This window comes from Nestor notabilis, unplaced genomic scaffold, assembly GCF_000696875.1.
Source record: "Nestor notabilis isolate BGI_N333 unplaced genomic scaffold, ASM69687v1 scaffold36697, whole genome shotgun sequence".
In the NCBI taxonomy this organism is placed as follows: domain Eukaryota; kingdom Metazoa; phylum Chordata; class Aves; order Psittaciformes; family Psittacidae; genus Nestor; species Nestor notabilis.
The window spans coordinates 1-9,667 of record NW_009935826.1 but is presented as its reverse complement, the minus strand read 5'-3'; the positions used below and the strand labels follow the sequence as shown (position 1 = coordinate 9,667).

Here is a 9,667-nt window from a genome sequence, read left to right as displayed (position 1 = left end):
GCTGGTGGGGGGTGTGTTCTATGGGCCCAGCCCATGGTGTGCACTTCCACACCAGGGAAACGTCTGGGCTTCCCACGGGCGAGCCGTGTGTGAGCAGTGGGGCTGGATCTGCTTCCTGCTGCCGGCAGCATGGAGCTGGAGCCGAAGCCCTCGGCCAGTGCCACGGAGCTGGAGCGGTGGCTCAGTGAGTGGGGCCGGGGGCCTGACCGGGAGGGCACCGGAGCAGCCTCAGCTCCTCAGGGAAGGGCCCATCTCCTCCACGGAGCCCCTTTAGGGTGGTGTTCATGGGGGCTGCCTTAACCTGCTGCGTCTCTCCCACTCCCTTTCCCTCCTGTCCTTCATTGTCCTCAGTCCTGCCTAAGCTGTTTGAGCACTGGACTGGGGAGTGGGTAAAGCCAAAGAAGACTCTCTCAATCCAGCCATGCAGGCAGAACTTTGGGACAGGCACTCGTGCAGCCCTGTTGCAAAAGGGTCAACTGTGCCTCTGTTCCTGCACAGCAAAGCTTGTCCGGTCCTGGGAGAGCTGCCTGTGAATGGTTTTAAGTTTCATGCTCCATGCTAAAAGGAACGTTGTGCTGGTGCTTTCACCACCTCCCTTCCTGCCTGACTTTGGCTCTGAGTGTCCCCTCAGCACTCTTTTTAGGCAGGTTTTAGTACCAGCTGTTTCCTGCTTGTCCCGTGTCTTCCATTTCGGCCGGTTTCCAGAGAGCCCTAAAGCAGCCGGGAGCAGCGGGAGGTTGGAGCCGCTTCCTGCCTTGTGCCCTTCCTCCTGGTGCCCTCACATGCCTCTCACGCTGAGGCTGTTTTCCTGTCTTTTTGTTTCCCGTGTAAGATAAAGCCACTGACCCAGGTATCCCTGAGGAAAACTGGGAATGCATCCAGCGGTTCTGTGACCAGGTGAACGCTGACACGGACGGGTAAGGGAGGGGTTCGCTCCTGGCTGGGTGCCTGGCTCTGAGCTGCCCTCGTGGCTGCAGGGAGTGGGGCCTGGGACAGAGCTGGGAGCGCTGGCTGGGCTCTGCTGCTCCCCAGTGTCAGGGTGGTGTGGGGAGGCTGGTGTCCAGGAATGGGCTCTGATGTCCACTGCTGCACCCCTGCTGCTCTGTCACCAGCCCCTTGGGAGACTGGCCAAGGAATCCTGGGGTGGGGATGTGCAGGGAGGCCCTGGGTGAGCTCAGCCTCTGCTTTTCCTTTCAGAGAGGTGGGAGATCCCACCTCCCGTCTGACAGTCTGGGCTCTGTGGGAAGGAGCAGGAACTAATTAAACTGGTCAAAGCTTAGTGATGCTCTTCCTTCAGAGCAGACACCCGTGTGTTCGTGCCATGTAGCGGGTTCTGAATCCAGCACTTGCTCTTTGCAGCACAAGATCAGCAGCATTTAGGGTTTTTTGGGGAACTCGTGCATTGTCTGACTTGCTTCTGCTACTCCGCAGCCCATCGCTTGCACCGAGGCTGCTGGCACATAAGATACAGTCACCTCAGGAGATGGAAGCTCTCCATGCGCTCACAGTAAGTGCTTTCATCCACATGCAGAGGCAGCAGTAACTTGGCAATAGAGTTTGGGGGCAGAGGCACTATAGCTGTTTCTCCTTTTTCTCTTGGATGTCTCTCCCTTTTGATGTCTCTCCCTTTTAACTTCCCATTGCACGAGGAATCCAGAAACCAGGGTGTAACAGGGAGGAACTGCTGCTGTTCCTTCCCCAGTCGCTCTGCAGATGGGTTTCAGTGATCTGCAGCTCTTGCTGTTTGACCTGGGGTCCCACCACAGGGCCAGTGGTCCAAAAGTTATTAATGATGTTTAGAACAGAGCAGATGATCTTAAACATCCTGCTTAAGTTGGACAAAGCAAAAATTCATGTTCTTGCTGCACAACTTTCTCAGCATCTTGTGTTTGTGAGTGCAGCGGCAGAAAGTTCTTAGATTCAGTATTATAATGGCAAAGTTTTTCCCCAGGACTTGTGTGTGCAGTGTCTGGTTTGTCTCTGCAGGTGCTGGAGACCTGTGTGAATAACTGTGGTGAAAGATTTCACAGGGAAATAGCAAAGTTCAGGTTTCTGAATGAGCTGATCAAAGTGCTTTCCCCAAAGGTAGGTGGTCATGGTCCCACTGCACGTTGTAGGTGGGACGGGCCGTTTGCTTTGTGCTGGGTATGAAAACTTAGTATGAATCTTGCACAGGCATAGAGCAGGATTCATTCTGTGCCTCCACGTGTCAGGACTGGATGTGACTTCCCTGTAAAAGCTTTTCCCTTGGTGGGGAGGGGATGCACTGGGTCCCCTGGCAGTGCATGTCAGGATGAGAAATGGAGACCTGTTTTATCAGAGCCTGTGGTTGCCCTGCATTGCTCCTCTCCGCACCACAGAGCAGGACTGGGGCTTTCTTAGATACCCTTCTGAGCAACCCAGTAGTCGACTTCCGTTTTAGTGGGTCCCACAGACATTTGCCACTTGCACAGGCTTCATTTTCCATGACATCACCTCTACAGTAGAGCTGCAAAGAGCTGGTTTCAGGGCGATGTTTAACCGAGCAGCAAACCCTCTTCTCTCTGTGCCATGTTTGGTAAAGGTGTTCCAGTGAAACAGCACAGTGTAACCAATGTGTCACTATTGTCTTGACAGAGCAGGTATTGTTTAATGAGTTTAAAATGCCTTGTGTTTGTGGCTTTTGCCATTCTTGATGTTTTTGTAATACATTAAAGCGAGTGCTCATAGGTGATAGTGAGAAAAATCAGAGAAGAGCCAGATACTGAAAAGAGACAACTTTTGTTTCTGATTTCCCTAAAATAGAACAACCTGCTTTTGGTTTCGGTACCAATAACTGATGATAGAAGTTCTGAAATGGTTTCATTTTGATTGTCATATGATATTTATGGAATTATCATACACTTACTAGCATTCCTTGTATTTACAGCCACAGCTATCCACACTATTTCCTATACTGCAAGAAGCCCAGTTGACAACACTGGGAATGAAGCGTTGGGAATCTATTTGCTACTCAGTCCCTGCACACGGGCACTGCGGGGCTAGACCCAGATGCTCAACCTGGCACCACTTCTTTAGCTTTAAACTTTGTTGTCTTTGTTTGGTTTTCAGTACTATGGAACCTGGTCTTCAGCAAAAGTCAAGTCGAGAGTCACAGAAGTGATATTCAGTTGGACAGTCTGGTTTCCACAGGAAGTTAAAATCCAGGATGCTTATCAGATGCTAAAGAAACAAGGTTTAGTTCTGCAATTTCAGTTTCCTTTTTAGCCTTCAAAGTGGCACAGTTTGAGACCAGAGACGTGTCCTCTTCAGCTTGTGACTCAGCTTTTTGTAACACATTGTGTGAGGACAAGAGGACAGAGGTCACACTTGCAGGCTATTGGGGTCCCTAAGGATGCATGGAACTGTTTAAAGAGATGTACCAAAGAACAGCCTTGCTAAAGAGCAGGCTGGCCTCAGGCCTCTTCTCACAGTGCTCACCACTGGTGTGCAGGGAAAAGGTACAGGAGAGGGATCTCTGCCCTGGAGTTCCCTTCCAGGAAAGTTCTGGGGAGGGGTGAAGGAAATAGGTGCAAAATCTAATGCACTGTTGAGTGTTTCAGCAGCTCAGTTACCACTGAACAACTGTTGTTACCCATTGCAGGGATTGTAAAAGAAGACCCCAAATTTCCAGAAGATAGAATTTTACCTCCCCCTTCTCCGAGACCTCAGACTTCTATTTTTGACACAGATGAAGAGAAATCCAAGGTAAACCTTTGGGGTTTCTTGCCTACCCCCTCTCTGGTTTGTACTGATGAGAAAAGAGGCTCAGTCACACTTTGGGAGCTTTGGCTGTTTCAGACAGAATATCTTTAGAATGATACTGATGCCTTTTGCTGTACAACAGCAGAGAATTCTTTGATGCTTTGTCAGAAGTCTTTGCCTAGTAAAAGTGAAACATTTTCCAGGAAAACATCAGTTTCTATTAAACTTTCCCAAGGGAGGGTTTCTCTCCTTACAGAAATTCTGTAGAGCCAGAGTTCCCATTCCCAGAACACCCAGACTGTGTGTGCAGGCGGCTGCAGAAGGCAGCAATGTAATCTGGATTAGATGATGGGACATGAGCCCACCTATTTCCAGGATTATGGAAACTATTCCAACAGTGGGTCCCTCAGTATCTGCTCTTATGTGATGTGTGCCCGGAGCCTGCTGCTCACTGCTTTCCCATGCTCTCCCTTCAACAGCTCTTGGCAAGGCTTCTGAAGAGCAACCACTCTGAGGACCTGCAGGCTGCCAACCGTCTGATCAAGAGCATGATCAAGGAGGTGGGGAGCCCCTGGGTCAGAAGCTGTGCTGGGGGGGCGGTGACTTACCAGGACCCCTGTTCCTGACCATAGGGCTGCCCAGAGGAGGGACGATTTCAGGATCTGTTATTAGCCAAATCATCGTCTTTTTCATCACAGGAACAAGAAAAGTCAGCTCAGGTGTCCAGAAGAGCGAACACCATCAGTGAGGTTTCTGAGAACGTTAAACATATGGAAGAATTACTAGAAAACTACAGGAGACAAGAATTATCCAGATCTGACCGGGAGACCCTACAGGTAAATGCTTTTTTTCCTGCAGGTGATTGTGGAGACAGAGAACTGTGAGGGTGTCTGGGATCTCCTGAGCAGTGATGTGCAACGTTTCCTTCCACAGACTCTCTTTCAACGCTGTGAGAAGCTCAGGCCGCTGCTCTTTCGCCTTGCCAGCGAGACAGTGGATGACGATGAGGCTCTAGGTAAGAGCCAGCACTGTGCTTGCATTTTGTTGCAGTTAAGTTCATCTGCCTTTGCTTTGACAAGTGGGGTGTGCTCTTCCCTAAGAGGGGTGTCGTGGCGCTTTGGCACTTGCGACCCAGCTGGCAGAGCTTTCCATTTCACCTTTACACCAAACCCCCCTGGAAGTGGCTTAAGTCTCCTCCAGCTCCTCTCCAGGGAAACTTAATTTTCATCTGAAGCCCCAAGTTAAATAGTGAATCCCGTTTCTTCCAGCCAAGGTGGGTGTCATGTTAACAGGGTCTTTAGCCCAGTAAGGGAGAAGATCTCACCCCCTCATCTGTAAGTTTGATGGGTTTGTTACTGCCTCAGGAGAGATGAGACCGTTGAGCTCCATCAGCCCATTGGAGCCCTCAGCAGGAACTCCACACACTATATCAGAGGGTGATTGCACCGTCCTATTCAGGGTACCCAGTACCACATTCACCCACCAAGTTAAGAAAGTTTTGAAGTAAGTTAAGCTAGTTTTAAGTGAATTTGAGTCTCCAGAAACTCACATAAAGTAGATCTTAACTGAGAATTTTTATGGTGAATCATGTTTCTCTCACTTGTGAACTCTTGTGTTGTGAGTGAGAAGGTTGAATGTCTGTGGGTGAAGCTGAACTTTGTGTTAGGACATTGTGTTTCTCCTTGTGTTTTCCAGCTGAGATACTGCAGGCCAATGACAAGCTCATCCAGGTACTCAGGCAGTACAGGCAGGTCGTAGCCAGCCATGAAGATGGGGCTGGAGGAGGTCCAGTCACCAGCTCTGTGGATGCACCAGGTAAAGAGTGTCCCATGACAGTCTGCTCCTGCACATCAGCGTGAGTGGCGTTTGGAAGGGAAATGCTTCTTGGAGAATAAATGTGGAGAAAATCCTGTAACACTGGATGTATAAACTATTATGTAGCCATTGTTTTCTTTTACATATGGTTGATAGAAAATATCCTTGAGGTTCTTCCTCTGAGTCCTTCCGGGCATGCCTGTTCCTTTCAGGAGGTTTCTCTTTAACTCTTTCTCCTATTTCCAAGCACACCAACCACCCCCAAGGCGCATGAAGAGCTACACATTGATTGACTTCTCCGAGCTGGAGATGACATCCCAGTCTCCCACAGACCAGTCTGCAAATACAACCACCACCTCCCGCCACAGCAGCACCACCTCTGCCTGTCTGCTCGAGGAGGAGCTGAAGACATTAGGTTTGTCTGTGCAATTCAGTGCTGGGTTATCCCTGGTGCCAGGGGTCATGGGGTTTAGTGCAAACAGGAGAACTTGGCTTTAATGTTGGCCCTAGGAGGAAGCAGACCCTTTCAGCCATGAGTTTTCAAGAATGTAGTTTCTTTACTGGTGTTAGGCTGTAGCCAGACTGCTGCTAGACAGGAAGGGAAGAACTGGTGGAAAGCCCTTGTTTTCTGTAACTTACCTGTGGCATTTTGGCGTCTTTCTTAGATCTCAGCAACTCTCCTGTTGTACAGAAACCACCTCCTGATTTTGGCTTTGCAGAGGTGAGTGATCCTCAGATACTTTAGTCCATAAGGTACAAAGGACAAAAATCAGACGTGATTCTTGATCTAGCTTTTCTCTGGCAGCCTTTGTTACACTACATTGTTCTGAAGGGAAACTGGAATCCTCCTGCTCTGCCAGGAATTTCTCAGTCATAGTTTGCGACCAGGTTACTCATGCTTATTTCTACTTTAAGTAGTGTTATTAAAACAGAGGTGATCCTTAGATGATTTTTGCTGATGTTCTGTAGCATGAACCAGAAGCGCTTGTTTTTCAGACTGCTGTACACAATGGGAATGGTGAAGTTGTAATTGCTTCTCCAACACTGAGACTGCAGGAGGACTGGGAAGACTCCTGTTCAGAGAAGAATGAACTTCAGGGCCTGGTTGGTCAGCTCTCTCCACCCTCCAGCAGCAAGGTGTTATCTTGGTGAGCAAACTCTGTATGACACAGCCTGACTTTGGAGCTGGAGAAACCTGTCAGCTACACGGGTTAGGGGTGGCAAGTGTGCTCTTCAGCATCGTTATGGACCTGTTAATGGAGCTTTGTGTAATTGCACACCAGGGTCAGGAACCTGGGGAGACAAATCTCATGGCTTAGGAACAAGGTGACATTGAGCTAAAGCAACAAAAACCTTATAGTCAGGTCTTGTTACAATAACCTGTGACTCAAACAATACTTTCCCAGCCTTCTGCAGTCTGTGACGAAGTAGTTTCCAGGCATTCATTGTCTCTCCCAGAGACAGGTCTTGAATTTCTCAAGAACTCAGAGTGTAAGCTTGTACTTTCCTTATACCTAAAAGGGATGAGGTATTGGGATACATACGGATGCAGCAGAAGATGGTACACGCCATGGAGTCTCCCCAGTTAATACAAGCTTTCTACATGCTTTTCTTTCCAGGGATTTTTCACCAATGACATTGCCCTTCCCAGACCTTCCAAATAGCTCAATGGCAGATACCTCATTCTCCAGTCTAGGCTACGAGCAGAAGCCTGCTGCCTCTTTGCATCCAGCTTCCCACGATGCTTCTCTAGAAAACCTTTTTGTCCCTTTAATTTCAATTACACCGAGTAAGTGCGATGATTTCTGTGTCCCAGCTCTGCTTGCTAGAGGCTTGCTAGAGCTCTTCTGTGGCTTTTGCAGGGGAGCAAGCCAAAGTAGCTTCATGCTGTATGGGTTGGCTGGAGAAAAGTAATGACTGTTCTATGAAGGACTTGATGTACCTGAGAATTTGAGCAAGTGCTAGGGATTGTACCATGGAAATGACTTTGTCCTCCCCACTGGGCAGTCAGGACTCTCCTGCCTTGGCTAATCTTGTGTCTTCTGCCTCCAGTCTCTCAAGTGAAGGATTTACCACGTTCTGGAAGGGCTGGATGGTGATAGGCAGGTGTGGATTTACCGGGTAGTGGTCATAAGGGGCTAAGTCTTGTGTGCCCCAAAGAGTTGCAATCTCTGTTGGATCCATACCTGACATCTCTGGCTGACTGTTGAAATCTGAGCAGCTCAGTCTGATTCAGTCATTCAGATTCCTTTCTCTGCCTTAGAGGTGGAATGTCAATCACAGGCAGTGCTGTATTGCTGCTTGCTCTGTGAGTCTGCTGGAGGAAGTAGAAGTTTGAGTGTTTCCTTTTTGCTGCTCCTCATCCCGTCTTTGCTGTTCTGCCTCAGAAGGGAGGGGAATCCACGCTTCTCCTCTTGTCTCCGGCAGGTGGTATCTGTCCACTTACTGTGTTCGATAGGAATGGTTTCAAGGCTATGCTCCACTTCTCGAGAGACCCTGCTCCTGGCCGACCAGATGTGCTGGTGATGGTTCTTTCCATGCTGAGCACATCAGCTCAGCCGATTAAGGACATCGTGTTCCAGGCTGCAGTCCCAAAGGTGAGAAGCCTGTGACGAGTAGCAGAGAGTGGGACAACTCCTAAATGTCCTGAGGAGGTTCACCACTTGCTTAGGAATTGCTTTGCTCATTGCAAACTGCAGGACTCGTTTTCTGAAGGGTGAACCTGTTGTGTGGTGGGGCCTGCAGCACTGAGTTGTCTGTTTAGGAGTATCTGCCTTTAGGTGCAGGCTGTGGAAAGACGTGCTTTTTGTTAAATGACAGCATCTGGCTGGTGTATCTTTAGGCAGCTCTGGCTTGGTAATACTTCCAGTCCTTTTCCAGCATGGACCAAGAGGCATTCCTTTTGTTTTTTCTTTCAGAACATGACAATAAGGCTACAACCAGCCTCTGGTTCCGAGCTGCCTGCCTTCAGCCCTCTTCTCCCCCCTGCCATGGTATCCCAGGTCCTGCTGCTCTCCAATCCACACAAGGTATGCGTGGTGGTTGATTCTGATGGTGGAGCACTCGGAATGTGACTGTAATGGGTGGGGTGTTTGTATGAACGATGGAAGAGTGTTATCAGCAGGGACAGAGCAGCCTGGGCTGTGCTGGGAGGGCATTTTTGCCACTGAAACAGCTTTCAGAGCTGTTATTTGAAGGATCAAATGGGCAGTTCTGCCTCAGTCCACCTGCAGATGTCTCCTGGGAGACACTGCGCAGATGTTTGCAGCTGGTGGAAGATGAGGCCATCCCAGGCACAAGCAGTTCTGTTGCCCTGATGAATGATCATGAGACCAAAGCTTGGTGTAAGGAATCCTCTGTCACTACAAAGGCTGGCCAGACTGGGATTGCCAAGCACACCCTGGGACGCTCGCGCAGCTCTCCCAGACGCTCCTTACACAGCTTCCGAAGATCCAGGTCTTCCTGCATGGCTGAAGTGTTCCTCTGCCCTTTCAGAGGGTGACTCGCTGCAGCAACAGGGGAGGCTGAAGGGGGCCCAGGGCTCTGTAACCGTGACATGCCTCTCTCTCTTCCTTTCTCTCACAGGATCCCATCCGGCTGAGGTACAAACTCAGGTTCACACAAGGTGTGCAGCCCTGCAGCGAGGTGGGAGAGGTGACCGGCTTCCCGGAGGCAGAGCTCTGGGGCAGGAGATGAAGTTCAGCTGGCTTGGACATTGCCATAGAGCCTTAGCTGTGTGTGTGGGGAGGAAGCGTGTGCCAGCAGGGCCGGCCTGGCCTCCGGAATGGAGCAATCTGCCATCTCCTCCTTCCCTTTGGTTTCTGTGCCGGGGTCTGGCAGGAGGGGTGTTAAGCTGCCTGCTTCTGCCATGGCCTTTCCCTGTTGCTGACCCTGCTTTACAGGAGGCTGCTGCAGAGCCCTTAATGCTTCTCCCAGCCAAGTCCCTCCAGCTCTTTCTGGGCCAGTTTTCCCTTTACCCCCTTACTTTTCTAATTAAACCCCAAAAAGTAAACCTACACCAGCACCCGTGCCTTGTGTCCGGCTGCGGGGAGCCCGGGACGGGGCTGCTCTCGGGGTGTGTGTACGTGCTGACGCGCGGGCAGGACGGGGAGGCAGAGGCAGGAACACC

The 9,667-nt window shown here is 50.1% G+C and overlaps 1 protein-coding gene across 1 annotated transcript; it reads left to right on the top strand.

The window, feature by feature from the left end:
* The first annotated feature begins 129 nt into the window (after positions 1-129).
* Positions 130-9,234, top strand: GGA2 (golgi-associated, gamma adaptin ear containing, ARF binding protein 2). Its single transcript, XM_010018000.1, has 17 exons — positions 130-184; positions 833-917; positions 1,432-1,507; positions 1,987-2,085; positions 3,091-3,214; positions 3,623-3,726; positions 4,203-4,283; positions 4,422-4,559; positions 4,657-4,738; positions 5,419-5,538; positions 5,786-5,953; positions 6,204-6,259; positions 6,535-6,686; positions 7,158-7,327; positions 7,966-8,135; positions 8,457-8,567; positions 9,124-9,234. The coding sequence occupies exons 1-17, from the start codon at positions 130-132 to the stop codon at positions 9,232-9,234; spliced, it is 1,902 nt and encodes a 633-aa protein (XP_010016302.1).
* Positions 9,235-9,667: the final 433 nt, after the last annotated feature.

Bases quoted from the DNA above. Each gene is read 5' to 3' on its own strand.
- GGA2 (XM_010018000.1), top strand. From the start codon at position 130: ATGGAGCTGGAGCCGAAGCCCTCGGCCAGTGCCACGGAGCTGGAGCGG. The intron at 5,539-5,785 runs GTAAAGAGTGTC...CCTATTTCCAAG, and splicing joins CAGCTCTGTGGATGCACCAG to CACACCAACCACCCCCAAGG. The intron at 6,687-7,157 runs GTGAGCAAACTC...TTTTCTTTCCAG, and splicing joins AGCAGCAAGGTGTTATCTTG to GGATTTTTCACCAATGACAT.